The 27,352-nt window shown below is 38.1% G+C and overlaps 1 protein-coding gene across 5 annotated transcripts in view; it reads right to left on the reverse strand.

Annotated features, from left to right (window-relative positions):
* The window catches only part of LOC131077967 (uncharacterized), a 296,542-nt gene that overhangs the window by 210,961 nt on the left and 58,229 nt on the right, over positions 1-27,352 (reverse strand). For 4 of the 5 annotated variants that reach the window (XM_058015579.2, XM_058015586.2, XM_058015601.2 and 1 more), the window contains 3 exons: positions 26,336-26,505; positions 13,034-13,222; positions 12,811-12,900 (listed from right to left, as the gene is read on the reverse strand). In XM_058015579.2, the coding sequence (XP_057871562.1) occupies positions 12,811-12,900; positions 13,034-13,222; positions 26,336-26,505 (449 nt within the window). The remainder of the gene's footprint in view (positions 1-12,810; positions 12,901-13,033; positions 13,223-26,335; positions 26,506-27,352) is intronic. The other variant, XM_058015592.2, reaches the window with a different exon arrangement.

Consider the following 27,352-nt stretch of genomic DNA (forward strand, 5'->3'; position numbering starts at 1 on the left):
GATCTATATCAAACAAAATGATTAATGTGTTGCAAATGGAATGATGGCTATTAAGTAATGTCTCTTCTCAAAGAGATTTCTTTTTTAATAAGACGTGTCTCTTAAAAGATAAATGAGACACATATTAATAGAGTTTGGAATTAGAAATAAAGGGGGGTGAGGGAGGAGAAGAAAAAGAGACGCTGCAAACAGACAGGGAGGGAAGGGGATCGTGGAGGGTCACAGCCCTTCACAAGGCTTTAAAGGGACACAGCCACCGCAAGGGAAGGGGGAAGGTAGGGAGCGGACTGCAGGAAAAAGGAAGAAGGTAATCAGACTTCAAGGTAAGAATTCCTCCCTCTATTAAATAATAGGTATAGTATATGATAGGTTCTTATTACTAATATTAATAGGTGGTATTAAGGGTAAAGGCTCATTAATATTAGTTAATATTAGTTAATGAACAATGGGTAATGGGTAAAGTCCATTGATAGGTAATGATAATGATGGTCTAGTGAATATTTATACACATCTTAATGTATAGTATTCACTAGCCATAAAAATAGGGATAAGATATAATCTTGTAAATGTTGTATACATAAGTTTGCATATTAAAGGATTATGAATACAAGGTATTTTAAGAAATATATTGCATATGTAAAGGATGGAAAATCATATTGATATATATATATATATATATATATATATATATTAAAGAATACATTAAGAATTCATGTTAACACAAAGGATAGTTTATGAACTAAAAATGTTATGCAAATATATGGCTTGGTTGACTAAAACTCAACCAAGAAGAGAAGGATCGGGTCAATCCCCTTTGAGGACTTGGATGATGGAGGCATCACCCAAGACAAGGAAAGGCAAGGGTCTTCCTTGGCTGGCTGGGGTGTAAGAGGTTATACCCAAGACAAGACTCAAAGGTCGGGTTGATTCCCTCTGAGGACTTGGATGATGAAGGCATCACCCAAGGCAAGGAAAGGCAAGGGTCTTCCTTGGAGGGCTTGGGTGTAAGAGGTTACACCCAAGGCAGGATTCGAATTCATCTTCGATTTCCTAGAGGGCTTGGGACCAAGGGGTTCCAAGAAGGTGAGCCTCACGGCCGCCTAAGGACATACTCACGTATGGCATTGTATCCTTTTTTTTTAGATGAGAATTATGATTATGTTAATTGAGCATTGAAGTTAGATTGCAATTTGGATTACTTATATATGTATATATATGTTTGTTATGTTCTAACAATCTATTTTGCAGGTTAATGATCTCTAACTAGTAGGGACATTACAGTGTGTTTGTCATCTTAGTCCAAGTTTTTATCGCCCTTAGTTTTTGTTTTCTTAGCTTTTTGTTTAAAATCGGGTTGTGAGTTCCTCTCTGCAAGTAGGGGCTTTTTATTCAAATTGCAAGTCATTTGTCTTTACTTGCAATCAGGTATTAGAAACCCAATTACAAGTTGTCTTTACTCGCAATCGAGTCTTAGAAACCCGATTACAAGTTGTCTTTACTTGCAATTGGGTCTTAGAAACCTGATTACAACTTAACTTGTTTTTATGTAAAGTATTTATGCACTTGCAATCGGGTCTTAGAAACCCCATTACAAGTAAAGTTTGCTTTAAAAGGAAATTAAGTCACTTGCAAATTACCTTCCTAAACCCAATTCCAAGCTAGTAGCTTGTTTTTCTTGACAAATAACATGAGTTTTGTCATTCTCTATCTAAAATCGGATCTCTAGACCTACATTGCAAGTACCTATAATTGCAACTACACATGCAATCAGGTCTTAAGACCTGACCTACAAACTCTCATTCCCATGTCTTTCCTTTAAAAATCAATACTTGACCCGACTACAAGGAGACACACTTTGGTTACTTGCAATCAAGTTTCCAAGACCCGATCGCAAGGGGTCTCAATGCATGTAAAGATAGTGAACAAAAGCCAATGTTGTCATATGTTGATGACAATAGTGATGTAAATTGAAAAGAGTACGATGTCATATGCATAGAGAGGGTCAAAATATCAATGCAAGAGAACTTGACAAATGAAGAAGTAATGCAGTAGAGGAATGCATTGTTACAATGCATTCTGGCAGTGATAAATGTCGAAGCGAAAGACATTGACAAAAAGTAGTGCTATGTGACAAAAAGCAATGACTTTCACTATCACAGTGGCCAATAAAGAATGTTTATTATCTTCAAGTTCGGTGGTTGATCTTCATGATGTCACTGTCATTACCATTCATGGTCCAATGATGCAAGTTGATGTTCCTAGACAAATACCCTCACCGATCTTGAATACTACAAGTGCCAACAACATGAAGACCTCTTAGACAGAGGATGATGTAAATAAAGTCGTGTCTCGAACACTTAGATTAGTTTCGATTATGCATTTGTAATTTCCCTTTGACAAATTACATGTAATGCCAAAAATTGTAATTGCAAGTAGTCACATTACTTGTATTCTTGTAACTTGTAATTACCTATCAACAAATTACAAGTCAAAAGACAGTAGGACTGTAATTTGGAATAAGTCATAGTTAGTTCTGGAATAAGTCTTAGTTAGTTGGACTTCTCCCACTTTTTGGTCTTGGCCCCTCTCTTATATATTGGAGGGTGCTCTATGTAATATGAATCTTTTTAGCAAGCAAGAAAAACTCAGCAGAAATTTACAATGATAAAAACTTTGTGTTTTATACTTGTCAATTTGACTCTCAAGCAATATAAGGACATTTAATTTTTCGAACTTTGTGTTGATACTTTGTTGATATATTCATTGTGTTCTTATGCCACAATTGTTTGCCACATACGGGTAAACGTTTAAATGCATAAAGTAAATGCACAGAACATAATGAGAATATATTTAAGGACCACTGTCTATATTTATTCAACCGTCTATGTACATCAAGTGCTTATAACATTACACCCGGATACGACTATCATGATGCTACTTCGAAGGAAAGGTATGCAATATATAATACCTGAAGGGGTGCGACCAACCGTCGCATCCAACTGCCATTCGGGAAGACTAACTGACTGTCGTAACCCATAATTACCGACGATACCATAACATAATGCGACAACATTACATAATGATTATTCCTGACAACATCATCCCCCCAAAGAAAAGAAGTCGTCTCCGGACGACTTAATACAAATGAGAGATGAGGTTCATACACTAAACAGAATCAAGGTATAGAAGAAGAAGGGGGTTGAGGGGGCGTCCCTAAAGGAGGTAGTTGCACCGCCGATGAAGAAGATGTAGGAATTGCTGATGCCAGTCGAGCCCGGAACTCATACACCTGCTGCGTCCTTGCCTGAAAACCCTTTTCTGCTACCATCTGATGCTCAAGTGCGGATTTCACCATTGTTGCTTCCGCAAGGAGTTCTTTTTTCCTTGACATCACAGCCCTCCTGTGCCTAAACCAAACTTGTCTGCAAAACACGCTTTTCAGCCTCCACCAACTGCTACTCAAATGATACTGTCTCCCTTGCCAATTTGTCCTTGATAGCCACCCGCGTTGCCCTCTCGGCATCAAACTCCTGGGTACGCTGAGCTAAGTCTCACGCTACTACTGCCTCCAACCTGGTGGTTAGCTCCTCCCGAGCCCTTTATGCATCCACCAAGGCAACCTCACGTCTAGTCAAGACATACTCTGAGTTCCTCAAAGCGTACCATTCATGCCTAGAAGTGGCCACAACCCTCTGGCACAAAGGCTACGAGACGCCTCAAATCCTCCATCACACTCCCCAAAGGCTGATAACTAAACTGAATAACTCCCTAGTGCCGTACGACTGCGCGTTCTTACAATGCCTTCCCTCAAACTCTATTTGTTCGCAACCTCCAAATTCGTCTCCCTCTACGGCTTATGGCTTCCCCGCCAATGCTTAGCTTCAGACTTCTTTCTCACAGTACGGAACAACCCCAACACTTACCGTGACTTCTCGGATGCCCTTCGCCCAACTCAAAAAGTGTATTGTAGCTCAAAAATAAACTGGGGGTCTGGGGGCAGTGCCCCCAGCATGGTCTGGGGCAGCGCCCCAGCGAGGTCGAGGCGCACGTCATTTTTGTGATATTTGAAGATGCCAAAAACCTTCTTCTCCACTCTAATTTTTTTCAGCATCCCAACTTCAGACTCCATCGAATGATTTTTCAATCTGGTAGTCGTTTTTTTTGTTTTTGTTTTTTTTTTCACATGCCATCAGCACCATTTATCCCTATCAATGCTTTTATTTTTCCTTTCACCCTCTTTTAAACCGTCGCCGCCGTGCTCCTTCAGGCCTACGGACAGTAATGTCCCGAGCCCGTACAGAGGTTATCTATCGTACGATGGAGTGGTATGTCGTACGGTGGAGTGAACCCGTACGGTGGCTGAGTCGTACGGCGACTGAGGTCACCCGAAGCTTGGTGTCGTACGGTGATTGGTCTCCCGTACGGTGACTGGGAAGGTCGTACGATGGATGAATACCCGCCGAGTTCCGCCCTCATAGGCCGGTGACCTTCGTCGACAATGGTGCACCATACGGTGGTCCCACCACCACTTGCAAAAATATATATATTTATTCATTTATTTATTTTTTCAATTTTTTTTTTTTCTTTTTTTTTTTTTTTTTTTTTCAATTTATTTTCCTAATCTAATTGTCCAGAGAGTCTTTGGCTCGAGTCCCGTGCCTCTGGGATCACCCTTCATCCTTCTCGGTTTGCCTCGCCCAAGAGTCTCCCGCTTTGGTCTTGTGCCTCTCGGGTCCCCCTCCGGACTCTCGGGTGTCCTTCCGGCCTCTTGGGTCCCCTGTGCGCTTCTCGTGGTAGGGTTTCAATTTGGACCCGTTGATGGCAAGTCTATTTTCAATGGCCATCCGAAGAACTGGAACCATAAATTCTACAGGGACCGCGGTCTCCTTCCCGTACATAAGAAGAAGAAGAAGAATAAAGATTTTGAAGGCTACGGCCTTCCACACAGGGTTCCAATCGTTGCCGACACGAATGATCTTGGGATTATCTGCGTCACCAAGGTTTGTCTCCTTCAATTTTACCTCTTGATACCTAATGGGTTCTTCCTTCAAGAACTGGTGTGGGGTGGTGTCACTCACACAGGCGTCTCCCTTCCAATAGTCCGGCAGGTACACCTCCTCTGTTACTTGCGTTGGTTCCTCTACTTCGAGCTTGTAGCTCTGGAACATTTCGTAATCCTTCATCTGCCAGTGGAAGAGCCCGTTCAATGACGCCCTCTCATCCTCGGAGCACTCTCCTACTTTGAGAATCCCTTCGTCATTGGGCTCCCTGCAACCCCGTCCTTCGTTCCTCAGGTCGCCTTCTCCTTCACCCTCCGATTCCGAAGATGATGCCAGTTTCTCACTAACCAACTACGTCCCAAGGTCTATGATAAACTTCCTTCCTCCATTCTCCATAGACAGAGTGTTCTTCTTCCAGTTGTGGGTGGCCTTGGCTGCCACCCTCTCCCTAAGATCGCATCATACCCTTTTTTCTTTAGTGGGATTACCACGAAGTCCAGTATGAAGGGTTGCGCCCTGATGGTAACTTGCTGGCCCATCAGTGTCCTGATGGGTTTGACTCCATGTTGATCTGCTACCAGTAGATTGAATCTAGGTGGCCACAACGTCGGCTTCCCCAGCTTCTGCCAGGTTTTTTCTGGAAGAACATTCACTCCCGATCCACCATCGACGATGGTATCGGTTAGAATGGTGCCATGGATACCCATCTCCACAATGGTCGGGTTCCTTTCAGTGTTAACTGCCAGCAACATGGGGTCTATTGCAAACCCCCCAGGAACATCCGTGCGGTGGTTGGTATTGGTGCGTGGTTGGGAGAGATTATTCAAAAACGCCGTTCGTAATTGAGGCACCGTCTGGAGGAGATCGTGTACCTTCACAGGCACCTCCAGTTTTAAAATTTGATTTAGTATAGCCTCCTCCGCCTCCAGTCGGCTGGAAGTACCCATCGTACCCTTCGCCCTCTCTCGTAACTCTTTCTCAATTTCTTCCCGTGCTTCCCGTACCCTTCGCTTCTCCGTCTCCGGGTCTAGGCACGTTGCTTGTCTAGCTTGGGCGCGAGTTACGGCCTGCACTTCCTCTTCTTTGGTTTCCTCAATATTGAGCAAGTTGACACCGGACTTCAGGCAAGTGGCATCTTTGTGGTCTCCTGGTCCACACCATTTGCACAAATATTGTGTGGCCTCTCCCTTCGAGCAGTCTCGGGCGAAGTGCCCCCACTGGCTTCACGCTCTACATTGTATCATCGGTCAGCCTTTGGAGTCGTATTGGATCCGGCTCCTTGTATTGTTATTGTTGTTATTGTTGTTTCGTCCTCCCCACTAGTTATCTCGGTAGCCTCCAGATGTTGCATTGTTGTTCGCCTCGGAGCTGTCGGTACCGCTCAATGTAGTTGGTTGTTCCTGCGTAAGCAATACTTGTTGGTTTCGTGTTTTCATGTTGTAGGGGCATTCCCTAGTGGGATGCCCCATCAACTGGCATATATCACAATAGGCTTTCTTTGGGCAGGAGCCTTTCGTGTGGCCGTCTGTCTTACATTCCGTGTACCAAAGCTCCCCTTCGTCGGTCTTGCTCTGACCTCCCTTCATAACCTTCAGCTCTTTCATCATCCTCATCATCCTCAGTTGCTGCTTGCCTCGGAAGAGTAATCATCCTCGGACGAGCTATCCTTCTTCTTTTTCTTCTTAGATGTCTTGGTCTCGCTCTCAAGATCCATCGCTCTATTATACGCATCTTCGTAAGAGGTTGGTGGAACAATTTTCATCGTCTTCCGGAGGGAGTGTTCCAGTCCCTCCACGAACCAACTCTTTTTCAACCCATCCGCTGGTTGACTCTCCATTTTCCCCAACAGTTCCTTGAGCCGCCGACTATAGGCTCGGACCGTCTCGTTCTTGTTCTGCTTTGTGCCATAGATTTCAGCTACTATTTCATTGTCGTCTCTAAGGAGGCGGAACTCTATCTCGAACTCCTTCTTCAGGTTGGGCCATGTGCTGACTTTGGCCTTATCCATATCGGAGTACCAGTCGATGCCCACTCCCCTTAAGGTTGTTGGAAATTGTGTTACCCATTCGTCTTAGTCGGTAACACCGATCGCTGACCATATGGTTTCGCAAGTACGACAATGGTGGACGGGATCTTCCTTCCCGTCGCCGTTGAACTTCGGCAGCTTCTGCTTACTTGCCATCCCACCGCTAGGTCTTGCTCCTCCAGTGCCTTGTGTGCTTGTACCTGGTGATCCTCCGCCTCCGCCTCCTGCACCTGACCCTCCACTCGTGGGTCCTCCGGAGGAGGTTGCTGACCCCAAACCGAACAAATTGCCTCCCGTACGGTACCCTTGTGCTCCCCCGGCACCATCGACCATACCGTCACCTTCGATCATCTCCCTCCGGTTGGTTGTCTCCCTCTGGTTGTCCTCTGAAATGGACAAAACCTTTAGTAGGTCTCTGGTAGCGTCGATCAGGTTTAGACTTCGCCTTGTTTGTTCCACCAACTCTTTGCGACTTCTTACCCTACGGTGGTATTCTGGTGAACTATAGAGTTCTCTTTCGGTACCCTCCGTGACTCCTAGGTTCTCTTCGGGCAACCTTACGACAGAGTAGAGAGTGTAATTCTCTCTGTCTATCTCTGCCTCCGCAACCTCCGTGACACCTCCTGGGTTCCCTTCGAGCAACCCCTCGGCCAGTCGTCCCTTGGCTAGCTGCCTTAGCCTACGCCTTTGTTCTATTTGTTGTCTGAGATTCAACGCTCTTTGTGCCACTTCCCATTCGTCACTTTGTATCTTTTTATTTTTGTCCTCATTTAGTATATTGGGCATAAATCACTTCTGTACATTACTACATAGCAAGCACACACCATGTACACAAAAAAAACTTTTATTATTTTCCCTTTTGGCCACAATTTATGTCAACATTGTGTCGGGATTATTACAAGGTTCAATTTCCCCTTCGCCTCTTGCCATCACGCTCTACGTCCCAATGACGATTGTTTTCTTCGTACTGTTGGAGGACCTGTTGGCGTCGCTCCTCACGGGCAATCTCCTCCAGGCGGGTTCGTTGTGCCAGTGATGCCTGTGCAAGCAACCGGGGGAGGTGGTTCATCAACCGATTCACTGCGGAGCTAACTTCCAGTGTGGTCCACACGGCACTTGTTGGGACTTCAGCCTCCGTGGCCTCTCTTCGGACGTAGGTCTCGATGGCCACCTAAAGCAGGATTGAGAATTCCCTCATTGCAGTGTCTTCTCCGTCGTAGAGCTTCGTTTGTGCGTCGTCGGCCTCTGGGTTGATCCCACCAACGAGTAGGCCCATCGTGTCTGTATGCCATCCGCTCCTTCCTTTCCCGAGTATGTCTAGGCAACGGCACCAGATGTTTGCCACATATGGGTAAACGTTTAAATGCGGAAAGTAAATGCACAGAACATAATGAGAATATATTTAAGAACCAGTCTCTGTATTAATTCAACCGTCTATGTACATCAAGTGCTTATAACATTACACCCAGATACAACTATCATGATGCTACTTCGAAGGAAAGGTATGCAATATATAATACCCGAAGGGGTGCGACCAACCATCGTGTCCAATTGCCCTTCGGGAAGACTAACTGACTGCCGTAACCCATAATTACCGACGACACCATAACATAATGCAACAACATAACATAATGATTATTCCCGACAACAACAGTGATATATTTTTCTGCATATACTTGAGATTCTAGTAAGGTTGTTGGAAAGAGCTTTAAGCTAATCTCTTGCAGACTTTGTGCTGCAAATAGTGAGGGTTAAATTAGTATAGTTAAGTGTTTATGATAGAGAAAAGCTACAAGGCTTTGTGCTTGTAATTGCTCTTGTCTATTACAGTTTAGAAGTGCATCATATTGACAGACTTTGAGCTGTTGTATATTGTACGTTGTTACCATAATAATCATCTTAAAAGGTTGATAGGATAGTAGAAGAGTTGAAGACATTGGGCTTCTGTTTCTATTTTCCCATCCCGGGGAATCCACGGAAGACTTTGTGCTTTCATGGAAACTCCACTCTCTATTGTATAAGCATTTTTGTAATTGCTGAAATTTTCTGAAACTTTTTGAATTTGTTACTCTAAGTTGTAGTTTCTTTTCTGAAAAAAAGAGAAAAGAATATCATCTTTCTAAAAAAGAGAAAAGGATGCTTGTTCCATCCAAGTTAAATTAGCATTTATAAGTTGTAGTTAATTTGTAATAGTTAGAAGTAGGAAAGGGGGAGCCTTCCCTTAGAATTAGGAGAGTTTTTAACTCACACACTATGGCTGAAACCATAATTTTGCACGCCTTCCCAGGTGTACAAAAAATTTTCAACCGACACATAGCGATCTGCTTCTTCCGTAGTGATAATAATTGGTGGAGGATTATGATGATTGTTTGATCATGTTACTTGCTAACTCCATTATCTTCTCTTAGGGGTGATAGTGATATATGATCGATGCACATAAGATTTCTTCATGAATAGATGCTACGATATGTATCTAATATCATCACTGACTTGTATATTAATCATCACTGGCACTGGATTTCATAATGATGCTGAGATACCATTGTTTACTGTTTATTCCAATTGTTATCATTGCTTTGCCATATCATTGGTTTATCTCCTTCCCTCATGTGCTGCCATCGTGAGAATCACTGCTTTAGTTATTATGGAGATTGTTGTCATATGGATGGCCACCTTTACATATTATTTGTTGCTTTCACATAATTTATGATGCTGTTATTAATATCAGTTTGCTGAGATACATTAAATTGCAACCAATATATTAATCGCTGAGATCCACCATCTTTAAGTTCCACGTGATAATAGCATACTCCATGATTATTTGCAGCTACAGCTGAACTCCCACAGAATTTGTTGTTAGAGTTTCTTCATTACATCTTATCTTCTATGCTTTGGTTGGAAGCTTGATAAGAAAATCGTGAAATCTTATGTAATAAGACAATTTTCCACAATGTCTCTATGCTACAATTGATATAAATCTACAACTAACTATTAGTACTATGTACAAATTGTTATCTTCTAACTTCTAACTAATTGAGGATGCTATCAAGGCTGCCACCCTTGATCACTTAATTGCTAATCATTATTAGGTCATAGATGGGACATCACACTCACACATTGACAAGTCATCTCAAGATTGTAGGTGATGTAAATCAAGTCTTGGTAATGTACCAAAGTGTAAATAATTAGAAAGAAGCAACTTAGCAAAAAAATTAAATTTAAAAATAATAATATACTAAAAATATCAAATAAAAATAAAATCACCTTCAACAACTCCAAATTGGAGCTCGTAAAGATGACTTGTGATATATGATGACTTGTCAAAAGCATTTGAATACCCTTGGCCTCCATGTATATTTATTTCACCCACTCAGTCTCTGAGCAAATCTTTTGCAATATCAAGTTCAACAAGTGGAATACACATGGTGTCCAAAAAATATGTCCATATGTACCCTCCACCATTGAATCTGCTGCCCTATAATTTTTACTGTTGTCCATTATGACTTGGGCAACATTTTCAAGGCCCACCATCCCAATGGATAGTACGAGAAAATTGGAAATGAAAGTTGCATCCTTCACTTGCCCCTCATAATCAATTGCCTTCACAAACATCACCCCTTTAGGGTACAATACAATGACATTAATTGGTGGTTTACTTTACATCCATTAGAGATGGACACTCTTGTTTCAAGCCATGCAATCTTGATTGCTCTCAATGTTGTCTCTACGGAAGCTTTTTCTTTGGCAAATAAGGTGGTGTGCATCTTTTCAAACCCAAGGTTATTATAATCAATTGATGCATTGGTAGTTGCTATCACCATAACTCACCAATATGGTGATCTAGCAAGGTTGAAAAGGAAGCCCATTGCTATAAATGCAATGAGCAATGCTCTCATCTACAACCTCCCTTGCCTCATTCTTGAAGGCCTTTTCTAGTGATCCTTTTCTATGGGAAAAAAGAGAGCTATTCTCTTCTCAGGAGATGATGGTGGCATGAAAGGATGTCAGCCAACTAGTTATGTTAAGCCACTAAAATATTTCTGCAATGCTTTCTTATAAAGAGGATCTATTGTTTGCTTTACTACTTGCCATGTAGGTGTCCTCTTGTTCTTTGATGTATCACAATATTTGTTGCTTTGGCAGCTCTTTTACATTTGGCCCTAGACAAAGTCTTTTTCCTAAGTTGAGAACAATGCAAAAGTGAGCTTTTACTCAACCATGCAAGCTCTTATATTCATTCCCAATGATAACCTCAACCAACAAGAAGTTGTCCAATCATAGTTGTATGTCATCAAAGAGGTGACATTGCATCAATTTCAAATGAGTTCTTTGTAGGTGGGCCAATAACTGAACTAGAACTACCAGCCATCTTGTATCAATACAAGAAAACAAAAAAATTACAAAATTACAAACCTACAACTTTAAAAAATAAAAAAATAAAAAAAAGCATTATAACCCCTATATTATACATAAAAGGTTTTAAAATTATATGTTTAAAACAATTTTTTATATAAAACTTGAAAAAAATTACAAGATCCGTTCACCCTTTGATGGATAAATCCTCTTGTGCAGCTCTTTCTCTCATAATGGCATAGTTCTTTCACTCGTGTATCCTTCACCTTTACAGATAAATACAACAACCTTCAAAAATCAACAATGGCAGCTTAGAGGCAAAAATGCATTTTTGCTCATTTGTATTTGTGAAATGAGGCAAAATATGTTATAAGCCCTCACTTTAGGGTGAAGGGGATTCTCAAAGCGGACCTTAGGCAAGGCCATACCTGCTGCTAGAGAGGCCAAAAAACAAAACAAGAAAAGCAATATTTTAACATTTTTTAAAATAAAGAACTACCTCCAGCTAGGTTCTCAAGGAAAACCCTAGTAGAACCTGGGTCATACCCACAACCATATATGTCCAAAAGCCAGAAAAAAAAATTAACATATTTTAAAATAAAAAACTCCATCCACTCCTGATTTCAATCAGCCCCATTTTGAGCCCATACAAGGACAGGGCATGATTCAGGAGAACCCGGTAACATAGATATGTTCACTTGTTTGCATATTGTTATTGGAATATGTACTATGGAACTGGTATTTCACAATGGTACCTTGCTGTACTTTAATCTATTTCGTATAGATTTATTACTTTTTGCTATTATTTTAAAAGGTGTTTCTCATTTGACCTACATGGTGACCCAACATAACTGCATATGTGAGGTAGAAGTAATACACCATCAATAAGGAACTATTAATTTAGAGCAAGCCTTCACTCTACCATTAATGTATTCCATATAATAGGCCAAAAAACGCAGCCAAGTGTGAGCTCCGTCACCATTTATTTAGCCTATGCAAGTAACACTTTAAGCACAATAACATATATGGAACTTGGAAATGGGAATCCAAAATGATCCAATTTATCCTTCAGCAGGTAAAATGTTGGCTTGGTTTACACAGATAAGAAACCTTAGTATACAATGATAGCCATAAATATTAAATATCTATAACAAGATTCTTTTGAAGCAACAACATGAAGAAAACTGAATCATTGAATCATCTCTCTCAGATTTATAGATTTGCAAGCACTAAATTACTTAAAGCATTTAGAAAGGAAAGAATTTAGAAATAAAAAAAGGATTGTATCATCCGCTTTACATGACATCAACAAAACAAAGATCCTAAAATAGAAAAGCAGCATTTGGCTTTCAAAATGACAATCCTAGGCAGTAAATCATTCCACTTAAATGGGCCTGCCAGTGCAAAATGAAAATAATGCATATTATGTACCTCCAGCACATCACTCAAGATAGCATGACAAAATTCTCTTGGAGGTCCACACTCACATAATTTGAATCCAAGCAACCTGTAATTCATGTACTGCAAATGGATTCATTACAACCATCTACTGAAAATATCTTCAACTCTCTCTCAAAATTTTCAGCTTATTGGTCAACCTCATTGCATTTTCTACAGAAGGAATCAAACGAAATTACCAGATTCAAGTTCTTACCTGGGCCATTGAATGGTCCACAGCGTTTTCTACAAGCTTAAGTAGCACCATGGCATAATTACTAACAACTGATGCCGGTAGCTGCTTCAGAAAATAATGCACCCCAACAGAAAGTAGATGAATGTTTTGAATTTGATTGCAATCATTTTTCTGAATACCAAAACATCTCAGAAGATGAATCGTCTTCTCCTGAATCAAAGGATGCATACAAATTAGAAGAAATCGTTTCCACAAAAATGTCTAAACAAAAGTTCAATGCTATTGAGATTTCTTCCACATTGATATCCACACTAAGTTTCGTTGTGTTTAGGTTCATCTTCTTATAATCATGCATCAGTCATATTAAAACACAAGTCGTATTTAATCTTTTGATAATCCAAAGATTATAGGATGCCCTTTGGTTAAAAGGTTCGCTTTAGTTTTAAATCATTCAGGAGTACACTGAAGTTCCATACCACTGAGATTTCTTTCACATTCATATCTATGCTAAAATTTCGTTGTATTGAAGTTCAACTTTCTAAAGTTTTAAAGAGCTAAAGCTAGTGCTTTTTGAAGGATGCTGACTATAAAATCCAATGATCCATTGCACGTTGCCAAACTTAGGAGATACTGCATCAAGTTTGAATTGCAAGCCAGAATAACAAAAGGGATACAAATTGGAGAAAAGAGTTGTTGGGTGGTTTCAACTTGAGAAGGATGGCCTCAAAACCCTATGATGATAAAAAATACTGAGCAAGTGTGGGTTACGAATGTACACCTGCAAAGATGTGCAAAATTGTGGTTTCAGCCACAATGTGCAAGTATAAAACTCTCCTAATTTAGGGAAGGCTCCCCCTCTACTACTACTAACACTAATCTAGTTTGGGTGTGATAACATCTTATTCTCTTTCTTCATAACAGATGATATTCTTTCTCTTATTTCACAAAAGAAGTTACAGCAACAACAGTAAATACAGAAATGAAACTTTTTGTAGGATTTTTAGAGCATAAAGGGAAGCCAAGTTTCCATGAAAGAACAAAGACTTCCATCACTTCCCCAAGACGCGAAAAATAGAAATAAAAGCACAAAGTCTTCAGCACTTCTACTGTCCTATCAACCTTCTCAAAATGATAACAGTGTACAACACGCAGCAGCTCAAAGTCTGTCTATATGATGCACTTCACCTTACATGCACAAGTCTTAAAAAATAAAAGCAGCACAAAGTCTACAAGTTATTTCCTTACTTGAGATTTGGACACTAACTTCAAATGTGATAAGCAGCTCAAAGTTTGCAAGACCAAGTCTGAAAACCAAACCTATAACTCTAAATACAATTAGCAGCTCAAAGTCTGCAAGATTGAATTTAAATCCCTCTTGAACAATAGAACAAAAATCACAATCAACTCCAGAAAATGTCATCACATAACAACTTGAATTGGCACAAAGTCTCAACACAACTTGCCTCTTTTATTGAAAACAATTTGATTTACATCTAAGCTCAAAGCCTTAGAGTGCACATACAAACTGGCAGAATTTTGTTGCATTGCCAAAAGATCCTTATTACATAGAGCACCCTCATCTATATATAGGAGAGAGGCTGAGAGAAAAATGAGGGAGAAGTCTAACTGACTAAGCCTTATTCCACAACTAACTAACTAACTATGACTTATTCAAATTACAGACCTACTAACTTTCGACTTGTAATTTGTTTACATGCAATTACAAGTTACAAGAATGCAAGTGATATGATCTCCTACAATTACAATTTCTGACATTACATGTAATTTCTCAAAATGAAATTACAAATGCATAATTGAAACTAAGTGTCCAAAGACACGACTCTATCTACATCATCCTCTATTTGATCTTCATGCTATTATAAGACACTCTATGATTGAAGTACTTGGGTTTGGGAATGGCATCTTGAACCGGAACAAGAACTTGCAACCTTGATAGTCTTTGTGTCCTTGGCTAGTGAACTTCAACCTTATCACATGCTTGGGGTAGTACCATTTCTTCAGGAGCAAAATTCTTCTCTTCGTTGTGTTCTTTCTCCATGCTTGATTCACTTTGTCACTGGATGACTTCATGAGGATTATTGACCCTTGGGCTGTCCCATGAATTACTGTTGCATCTCTTCTTCTTTTGTTCACTGATGAAGAACCCATAACACCTTATTCAAGATGAAATTGTTATAAAACAATGCCCATGCCTTGATTTGTTAGTTCGATAGATCGTGTGTGCAAACAAGATTGACAAGGGAAGGGATAAATTGATGCAAAAATGGGCTCACAAGTGAACTTCGGGTTTTGGATACTGCATTACATGTGTGGAAAATCAAGAGCATTGACTTGCAATTGTGGAGAACAAACATGCAACTTCATATGTGTAATGGGAAAATACAAGTTTGCAATTGTAATTGGATTCTAGAGACTTGTTTTCAAGTATTTTTTAGTGCATTTTGGACCAATTTCGGGTTTTGGATGACTGATTGCAAGCAAGGGAATCATCACAACTTGCACTTGTAATCGGGTCTTCAAGACCCAACTGCAAGTGTGAATGTATAGTTTGAAAGCAAGCGGTAATGTAGGCTTGTAGTCGGGCCTTGTAGACCCAATTACAAGTAACTAATATGCAATATAACTTCTTGAAAAACATTTGAGTATGGAGAGATATGACCACAAATGGAATGAACTTGAGATGCACAAGTGGGTGCGATAATCCTTTACTTGCAATCGGGTCCTAAGGACCCGATTACAAGTAGGATTTGCTTGCAAATGGGAAAGATAAATTAATGACTTGCCTTTGAAATCGGATCAAGAGAATCCGATTACAAGTTGGATTTGGAACTCACAAATCTTCATATAATAGCCAAAGGTTTAAGATCGAATCATTAGGATCCGAAATGTCTCTCACAATATATAAATAAGAGACATATTCTACTTGCAATTGGGTCCTTAAGACCCGACTACAAGTATAGTCACAATAGACTTGCAACCACAAACTTGCTTTCCTTTTTCTTGAAACCCGACAAGCAATATGGAGGAATGATAAGAGTAAAATATAGCAATAAGTACTTGCAATCGGGTTCTACAATCCCGAGTGCAAGTAACTAGTGATTATGGGAAAAACTTGAAACCTCTTCCTTGGAATCGGATCTCTAGGACCCAATTGCAAGTGCACAAATACTTGTAACGATGCTTCAAAAACCCGACTTGACAAGTAACTTGACTATTAAAACAATGAAATAACTTGTAATCGGGTCTTAGAGACCCGATTGTAAGTAAGTGCATTTACTTGTAATGTCATCCAAAAGTTCCTATCACTTGTAGTGAGGTCAAAAAGTTCCTACTTGCAATGATTGACCTGAAACCCGAAATTGCCCAGAAAGCTAGGAAAATGAAGGCCAAAATTAACCAAAACTTGGACAACAATGGCAAACACACCCCCTAATGATTTGGCATTAACAAATATGAGTTTTGCACCTCATAAAACGTGCTTTAGAGACAAAAACGACACATTTTGAGTAAAAAATTCATAGGGGTTTTCAATTTTTTTGAAAATCCAAAAATTGGGATAAGGAAAATGATAAGATTATTAAAAAATAACATGAAGTTAGAGTGTGGTTCATTCAACAATACACATTTTTTCTAGTTGAATACCCAAGAAAATCTAACAAGGAAAAAAAAATTGAGTGGCCCTTGGGCAGTTGTTGGAGTTGGCCTATTTCTTAACAATGGACTCCCAACTTCAATCTATTGGATTGTCAAATTCAAAAAGTATAGATTTGGATAAGATTAACAATCTACCAAAGGAATATTGGGATACAATTCAAGAGTAGATCGATAATTTGATGAGAAATTCCAATGTGTGGACGCTTTAGCATTAAAAGGAGATTCTAGAGTGTATGTTTTAATCTGCATTGAAGAAGATATCTCAACATCTATACCAAAGTTCATTCTACTAGACATCAGGACCATCACAAACAACTCACCGAAAGGGTCCAATCTCAGATATGTAGATGGCATAAAATGCCTATTGTTATGTTTGATAATATTGATTATCCACTAATGTATTTATTAATTATATTAAGTGGGTTGTCACTCTCGGGTAATTATGTGTTCGTTGGTTGACAATCTCGGTAACCATTAGGTCCTTTAAATATGTTGTGTACTGCCAAGGAAGGTAGTATGGAATAGTCAGGTCAATTGTAATCCTTGGCCAACCATCTCTGGTCTTCTTCTCTGTAATAATTGCATGTGCGAATAAAGATATATTATACTATCGTGTCTGGTATGCATTATCATTTGTATTATTATTTCCCGTACTTAATTTATCAAATATAGCAACAAACATTTTGGTGCAATTGCCTTCAAAGAAATCGGGTCGACCTTGAGCAATTCATGCCCGTAGAACCCAATAAAGGCGAGAAGAGGCCACAAGGTGGTCAAGACCAAGCGATTAGGTGATTCGCCAACCCTCAACCGGAGGGAGCATAGGGACAAGTCAAAACCTAGAAGTACCCAAAGTGTTGGGACGCAGGAGGTGGACGTGTAGAGGACGCGTGCTGGCCGAGAGTGCAAGGAAAGCACCGGAACATAGCGGTCAAAACAGTCCACCTAGGTCCAGCACACTTGGAAGTACCCAAAGTGTTGGGAACACTAGAGGTAGACTTGTAGAGAATGCATGTGTGGCCGAGAGTGCAAGGAAAGCACTACAACGTAGCGATCAAAACAGTCCATCAAGGTCTGACACACAAGGGAGTAAGTAGGTGAGATACCAATTCGCACAAACTTGCCACTCGTCGAGGAATCGAGAATAGGGGGCCTAAGCCGAAGACTCCAGGGAGGAGAGAGAATAGAAATGAAGGTGACCAAGGTGCGGAAGACACAAAAGGATGCGTAGAGAGCTTGTGTGTGGCCGAATGTGGAGAGTACGACAAACATAATTTTGATATGAAATTGTTGTTTTCTGGCTTCATTAGCATTGTTTTTGTCATCTTAAAAAATCACAAAAATCATGTGCGCCATTGAGTTCCATGTGGTTTTGAAGGTCTTAATTTGTCATTGGTGACAGGGGCGCTGCCCCTCGACCCCGCAAGGGGCGTTGCCCCTAAACCCCCATTTGATTTGGTAGGTACACTACAAGTTGGGGTTGTCTAGTCCACGTCATTGTCTATCATTAGTCTTCCCGAATATTACTTGATATCTACTTGTCGTTTGGAAGACGACTTTTTTGGGGGGGGGGAATGATGTCAATGGCATAAAAAGCCTATTGTTATGTTTGATAATATTGGTTATCCGCAAGTGGGTTTAAATGAGGGGGAGTGGTTGTAAAGACACCCTATCAAGTTACCCATCCTAGCTTGCTATGTTTGGGTTTCAATAGTTAGTTAAATAACCTTGTAATCAATTAGTAAGTTATGATAAATATCTCTACATATACAATTGTTTGTAATTATAAATTGAGTTATGTTTCATTGTTTCATCATAATCAATCATTCTTTACTTTATGTACTAAAATCAGTCATTCCTTACTTTATGTATCATCATAGTTAGTTGTTTCTAATTATTATTCACATATAATATTATTTGTAGGTTTATTTCTAACTTGTTTGCAGGTTTTCCCTTTTAAGGAGATAAAGGTACTTCCCCTCTAATCCTCCCTTATTGGCTGAGAATTGTAATATAGGGCAAATTGGATTTTAGTAATTTATCTTTGAGAATAACATGGAAGTGGATTTATGCACAGTTGTGACTATCATGCAGGAGTTCTAATAGTGCAAAAAAACCAATAATTGCACAAGCATCCCAGATTTTATCAGAGTGGTGCAGTGGGAACATGGTAGAGCAAAGCAATTTTTTGGGGAGTTTACAGAATTCTTGCAAAAGATTGCTGTACTTTTAACAAAAACAATGGAGTTTAATTTTGAAGATCTAATGCAACATAGTACATCAAACAAAAGGACTCACAAACCTCCTACATTGATTTGGGATCCTAAAGCTACATTAATTATTCAAGGATAAAACAATTGGTCGAGATGTCATTGCTTGAGGACAAGCCACTTTGAGGGGGGACGTGTAATGTCCCCTTTCAGTCCATTCCAACACTCTTGGAAGGTTCCAAGGTTCTTGGTGAACAATGATTCTATCAAGACAATTTTCTAGCAATGGTAAAGTGTTCCAAGAGTCGAGATGAATACAATAGTATTTTTTGACTACAAATCCAGCTTTCTGGGAGCATTCCACACCTCTTGGAGATTTTCAACATTCTTGGAGAGCACCAACTTTCTTAAGACCTTGGGATGTGTGGGTAAAATTAATTAAATAAATAATTTAAGTTGTCATAAAGTGACTTTATATTATAAAGGGAACTTATGTTTATTTATTTATTTATTTTAAAGAAGGCTGGCTTACGTCATACAATGTTTTTAAAAGAGGGCCAAAAAGTGTTACCCTAAGCATGGGGTCCAAGTAACTTAAAAGGTTATTATTTAAAAGTGACATCGAAATGAATGATTAAAATAGTATTATTTAATTAAAAGTTCTCGAAAAGTCAATTATTTTATTATTGCAAAGGAAAAGTCATTTTTTTAAAAAGAAATTATTTAGTTTCCCTAAAGTTGCCCTAAGGAGATGTGAGAAAAGAAAGGTTAGACTGAATATTGCATTTGCTATCTGCTCTAGATGAGAAAATAAGTTCTTCTCATATTTCTTGAGGACAGAAACCCTTCTTAATACCAATTTCAAGGACAAATACCCTCCTAGCTGGAAAGAGTGATTTCATCCAAAAATCACCTTTGTGCTTAAAACATTGGGTTTCGGGGACGAAAACCAAATTTGCATGGACACGAATATGCATACAAATACGGATGCAGTATCAGATATGGATATGGCCATTTTTTAAGACCCCCAATATGAATACAGCTGGATACGATATTCATATAAAAGTTAAAACACATATACCATATATTTAACACAAAAATCTAAGTTATTTGAGGAGATTTTCATTACTTCGAAAGCAATATAGACACGTTATTGATACATAAATAATTTTAAGTTGATTTAACAATTTACAATATGCAAAAATGGTAGAGTTGCATTTGAAGATAACATAAAAAATGGGTCATTAAAGTAGAAAACTATTTCATTTGTCTTTCTCATTTAGTGTAGGTTTTGTTTATACATTTTTTTTTTTAATTCATGAATGAAGTTTTTAAAAATTAAATTTAGGAAGATCTACATCAAATTTTAAAAAAACCAAATCACATAGTATCCGGCATGGTTGGAAAATCAAGGTTTTTTGGGCACACGTGGGTATAGTATCGGATACATATCTGGGCCGTATCAGATACATATCCGTTTTAGATACAGGGATACGCGTGCCTAGGGAGGGACAAAGGAGTTTCCGACTACTCTAACGAAAACCCTCAACATCCATTGGAGCAATTTCATGCAAAGATTGTCTTGGGGCACTGCAAGTGAAAAAATTTTGGTTTGTTGCTAAAGAATGATATTTTTTATGTATTTTGACATGCTAAATTTTTTGGTGTTGTTTGTTTGAAGTTTCATTGGTTTTTGAAATGATTATGAAGTGATTGAAGGAGATTCTTGAGTAGGCTAAACAAGTACATGTTGGCCATACCCTTTCTGCAAGCCATACCATTTGAGATTCATTTTAATCTGAGGGTTTAACATATTATTTCTAATGTTCTTTGTCTTAGTTGTGCAGACCACCCAAGTTTTGGGAAGATTTTGTGGCTTCTATTTGAGTCGTACCTCATGCTACAAGGGATGTATGTAATGTACCCACTTTGAAATAGAATTTAATGGTAAATAATAATAATAAAATTCAAAATCAAATATAAAAGAATATGATTAAATTTTAATTAAGTTAATGAATGGTCAAAAGACGAAATGATAAGTTGTCACTTCCCCAAATATGAGGTATAAAAGAGAGAAGAGAACTCATTTGAAGGGGGGATTTAATGAATGGTCAAAAGACGAAATGATAAGTTGTCACTTCCCCAAATATGAGGTATAAAAGAGAGAAGAGAACTCATTTGAAGGGGGGATAGTTTGGGAATCAGAAGTGCAGATCTGATTTAAACAAGAAGTGACGATCTAATTGTGAAAGGTTGTGTCCCTTTCAAAGGGCAGAAATAATGAAGAGTTGCACTCTTTCAAAGGGTGCTAATTGTGAAAGGGTGTGTCTCTTGCAAAAAGACATACATAATAAAGGGGTGTGACCTATCCCCCACTTTGAGGGATATAAAGGAGAGGAATCAAAAGCCTCCAGGGAGATGACCAATGATCAGAACTGATCAGCACTGTTTTTAAGTTATAGGCATTAACATCCTTGTTCTTGGTGGTATGCATGGAGATGTGCTTAATATATGAAGTCTGATAATATTCTTATGCAGAATTTAATAGTAATATTAATATAGACTGCAATATGAATGACAGTCATACTTAATTCCATCTACATTCATATACATTGAAGTTAGTACACTTCTAGCCCATTCCTTAATTTGTCATGCTCCCAACCTGATACGTGGTGAACAGCAAACCCATCGTTGAAATTGTCTTACAAAGTAAGACTTCACAATCAAAAACAATTGCTTATCCCATGAAGTCGGGCCTGTTAGACAATACACAGCATCATAGCATCAGCCTAAAGGATCACATCTCTTCTATAATGCAGCGACCATATTCATAATAATCGATTTGTTAATAAAGGTGCGATTACATTCCTAACAACTGATTAGTTCACATGTATTAACAAAGGGGCAGCGGTCAAACCATGAGAAGGTGCATCCCTCACAATCATTGCAACCCATGGAAAGGATCATGACTCTCCAATGTCTAGCGAAGGATATAAGGGATCACTCCAGTGCCCAGATCAGACCATGGAACAACCTTGGAAGGGAAGAGAACAAAGAGATTGAATCTGCAACTACTGTTCAGATAAGACAATATTCTGGTATGGAGTTCTGTGCATAAACTTTGTCAATAGTTCTCTGCATATTATGATGAATGACAGATAGCCTTTTAGACTGATCACTGCGTGTTATCTTCTAAACTATTATGACTAGTATGATGAAATGTGATGTTATCACCTATGCACATTATATCTGATTTCTAGAAGCAACCAGGGAGAACAGCTGACAAGGGCACCCTGTAAATATAATATAAATCAGGGAGAACAACTGTAAGGGCACCCTGTAAATATAATATAAATCAGGGAGAATAGCTGATAGGGCACCCTGTAAATATAATATAATCAGGGAGAACAGCTGTTAGGGCACCCTGTAAATACAATATAAATCAGGGAGAACAGCTAATAGGGCACCTTGTAAATATAAATCAGGAAGAACAGCTGATAAGGCACCCTACCATTGTGACTCGATTAGGGAGAACAGTTGATTAGGACACCCTATCAAGTATAGCTTAATTCAGGGAGAACAATTGATTAAGACGAGCTGCCAAGTTGGTTCAGATCTCCTTTAGTTATATTCTATAATTCTGAGCATTAAATTTGCAGTTATTCCTTATTACAAATTGTAGTTAGTTTCATTAATAATTGATTCTTCATATTCCTGTTTATGTTTCATAAATATTAGTTTGTCTCTTTTTATTGATCATGATCAGATAATCTGTATTTTACAGTTAGTATGTTGTAGATATTAATCACTTATACATTAACTTATTGCAGGATTTCCTACTTTGAGAAATAAAGGTATTCCTCCCTTAACCCACCCTTATCTGTTAAGAATCGAAATCTAGGGTAAACTAGGGCATCTCATAATAAGGGACATTACAATGTACCAATGTGAGAGGAGCATGGGAGATGAGAAGTGAAGCACTCCATTTTTGAAGCTTATTCTTTCTTGTTTGGAGGTGCCCAGGGGATATTTCATGATGCCAAGTGTTTGTATAGTGAACTTTGATAATTTAGAGAATTTCTATTGGATTTTCTCCTGCTATACTTGCTGTACCAGCAGTCAATTAGCCTTTTTCAGACCTACAGCAGTAAAATCAATCTTATTTAGTCTGATCTATATGTCTTCTTGGTAATTTGTGGTTGGTTTTTAAGTGTTTTTTGGTGTGTTTTCAGTCATAGTGCAATGTGGTGATTGTTTGTTTCCCTGTGTGGTTGTTATCTCAGCATATACAAGTGGTTTCAATGTATTGATAGCAGATTTCTGTTCACTTCTAGGTAGTGTTATTAGTAGTTCAGTGGGTTATCGGACCTATATCAGCCTCAGATCATCATCTACTTAGATTTACTTCAATTGGGAACATGATTATGTGAATTTTCTGTGCTTATTGAAGTAATCCAATGTGTTGTAGGCTTGCAGCAATCTGATTTTGAGATCGGAATTAATATATCACTGAGTTGCAGCATTTTATATATCATCTATTTACTGTAATGCATTCCATGACCATTTTGTAACTTCGGATGGTATTACCACAAACGTTGTCATTTGTGTGCATTTCATATTGTAGAATTTGATGGATAATTGTCAATCATTGTAGTATAATCATTCAGCCTGTTTTGGCACTGAACAAGCTAGCATTATCATCCAATTCGTTCCTAGTCAATCTTAGACATTTTGTCAATGGCTTGCATTACATTCACATAGTCTGCCAAAGAGGTGTTGATAAGCCTGGCTTTGCAGCCTATGTGTCATTCTACACAATCCGCCAAAGAGGTGTTGATTAGGCCAGCTCAAATGCTTGCATATTCTGGCCAGCCTACTATCACATCATTCTATAATTGCAATCATTTAGAACAGTTGTGGTTGGAAGCACTGCATACTCTCATCTTGCCCTCTTCAGGATCTTGGTGATCAAAAAGTGTTGAAGACATTGTATATAACAAAGATAAAAACCTCTTACTCAGCAATAAATCTTTTGGCCCAAAATTTTAAAAAAATCGGGACTCGGCATAAAATCGGCAATAAATTGGCAAACTTATCGAACATTTGAAAATATATAATTTTTTAAAATATTCTTAAAAAAACAATAAATGCATGGCTTTATAGGCATCAGAAATTATCCTTAAAAGTCAAAAAGATTAAATAGCTATTGAGGTCTGATATCAATGCTGGATTAAAAAATATAAAAATAAAATTTGATTAGAAATGAAGTCTAAAACGACAGGGCAGAAATAAATTAAACATTATGTTGGAAACCTTCACTCTCAGTGCTTCCACATCAGATTTCAATACCCTATTATCTATGGCAGCTTCATTTTACTGGTGGCTTATTTCCATGAAATTTGAAATGCTTAAATAAAGAAGAGTCTTCTACTCTTAGCAGTGCAACCTCCCGTCGAACCCAGATTCAGTCCACAAATTCCGTCGGCTGTCAGGTTAATACTCGCGCGCTTAGGAAAATTGAAATAGCCTCTGTGCGTTAAAAAACGAGTTCGTTTTTTAGGGTTGCAATAAATAAAAAATGATATCGCTTTTTTAGACGCAATTTTTTCCCCTTTTGCTCACGATTAATTGTCTTCGAAGATCTTGATTTTTACAAAAAATTCGGCCGCAATTTTTAAGAAGATTAAATCGTCTAGCAAATGTACTCCCGATAAATTGTGATTTTGCGAATTTTTAAATGATTTTTTCATCCTTGGCATATACATTTTGAATATTGCAAAAAAAAAATGTAGGGTGGGTTGTTACAAAACTTTATGAAATTATTGTGTTCGATGACACCTGGTGTTTTTCCAATATTTTTACCAGATTTACAGTTTAAATGGTAAAGGTTTTCTGCTGTGAAACCTCACCGACATTTGCATTATCTTGATACTTCCATGTTTTACTTCTGTTTTTGGGAGTAATTTCTGTATTACTCAAGTTGAGCAACTGACTTACACTCCCTATATAGAGTGACAATGATATGCCTTCTCTAAAAGGTTTCATCTAAATTGAAAATTCTTATAACTTCAGGAATTACATCACAGAGTTGAATGCCAAGAAATTCTAGAAAACTTTACCCCAGGTATGATAGGCAGTTTGGAAACCATATCAGCAATCTGAACATTTGTCTTATTAAGATTAGAAGCAAAAGAGCTAATAGAATCCCTTGAAAGCTTCATAGAAAGGAGATCCTTTGAACATTTGCATGGTATTCAAAAGTAGCTTCAAGCCAGAGGTAAAAAGCCAAAGAATATCTAGACACGCCTAAACTGATAGACAAAATGTTCTTAGGACAAAGTGACAGCTTATTTCTGAGACAAAACAGCAGAATATAAAATATATTCTAAAATGTAAAACACAAAATGATTTGTAAAGATCAGTGGATTCCACAAAACTTATGTCCTCTAAATTCATCAAGAACATCAAATCCCTGCTAAGGAATTTGATCATAAGCCAATGAAAGAAACTTTCATTAGAAAGGCTACAGAGAACACAGGGAAAATTCTCAGGAAAAGTTGTTTGGTGAAAACCTGAATGTGTTTATCTACTATTACAGGTAACAATATACTAAAAATAAATACTCTCATCCACCCAAAACCCATCAGCAGCCTGAAACAATTCCCAAAAAACATGAGCTGTTTGGAAATACAAAAAAAGTCCATGTGAGGAATATGTTGTCTCTAAAGAAGATGTAAACAAAATCCATTAAAAATCATATCATATTAAATTCAGGGAGATTGTACATCAGCAAATATTAAATGCCAGTGACCACTAAAAGATATTTATGAAGACCAAAGGTATACTATTGTGCTGCATGATAGTTGTATTCGAGTTTCAACCTTTACTGAAACCAATAAAAATATATACAAAAAGCTAACTAAAGATATTGCAATAGGCTAGTAACCTTGAATTCACCCAACAAACCCTGTTTGTTTTCTTTTATTCTCATACAATTAAACATTATTCTCTCAAAGACTACTATTTGAAAGTCTTTGTACGATGTACCAATACCAGTAAGAAATATTATTAGCCCTTGCAAGGTAGAAGGAAATGAACAAGAAAGAGAGAATTTATAGGATAATTTCCTTGTGAGCCTGCTGTTAAGCTGATGCAGCCTTGTATCAGGCATAATATAAGATGCGTTTCTCCAAAAATAAATTATGAATATGCAGTACCTAAAATGTTTTCTTGTTATATTTGACATGATAATTTAATGTGAATGCCACTCTGAATCTACATCCATTTAAATTTGTACTGCTTCAAACATTCAGGCTTGATACCTAAAATCTCAACAAAATCTAGTGTGGTTTTCATTCATTCAAGAATACTTAACCTTCAATGGACAAACTAATAACCAAATATCAGTCTACTTAGATTTAATGTATAACTTGCTGACCTGATCTGCATGATAGAAAATGCATTTTACAATCCATTCAATTACAGGTTGCACCAAGCGAGCATACATCTTCTTTTCACTGTAAGATTTTATCCACTTGATGCTTAGATTCCCAGAAAGAACCCTTTGAAATATTGCAGTATAGTCACCAAGACTAGTGATCAAAAATCCTGTTAAATATGTTCAGCAATGAATTACAAGTTTTGCATTATAAAACCCAACACTACAAATTTTTCCAATCGTATAGAAATCCTGACAGTCAGAAAACATAATAATATAAGTAAATATGGCATGGTAAAATAGTGTGTTTCGCCAGAGAATCAAAAATTTGTATTTTATTTTTGCTCAGCAATGAATGGTATCATCTTGTGGTCAGAAGAAAGATACAAAGAATAATGGATGAAACTCCATCCCTGTCACTGCTCATAGAAGTCGAGATTTCATATTTTCAGATTTTATTTCTTAAAGTAAAGCAATATTTAGGAGAATGACTGATCATTTATGCAGAAAATGTTATGACAACTTGCATTCTACCGTTACTTTCAGAAGTCAGATGCCATTCCCCATTTGTACAGTTTTTCCTTTCTGTTGAATAAGCATAGGCAGCTCAAATTATGTGCACTGCATATCTCAAAAGAACTATTAATGTATTTGAACATAGACAACCAAAAGGAGAATACTTGCGGTGCAAACAGAAATGCATAAAAATAATATTGAACTTAGAAAAGTTGTAACTGAAAAGGATCTGAACCTTATGCAAATAATTGGGTTAATCCTCATTGCATGTGATGTTGTTTCTAGTACATGCTTTCTCCTTTACTTACAAGTGTTTTTAAAATATATAGCACAAGTAGATAGGAATCATGGTCCTATGAGGGCGATCAACTATATGAAACAATTTGCAAACATCGTTATTGTTCTTGGATGTAGGAATTAATCTCACATAAGCATACTGTTGGTTGCACTATGGTTTTGCAGGTTGGTTAAGCATTCACATATACCTAGTAGCATGTAATG

This window comes from Cryptomeria japonica, chromosome 6, assembly GCF_030272615.1.
Source record: "Cryptomeria japonica chromosome 6, Sugi_1.0, whole genome shotgun sequence".
NCBI lineage: Eukaryota > Viridiplantae > Streptophyta > Pinopsida > Cupressales > Cupressaceae > Cryptomeria > Cryptomeria japonica.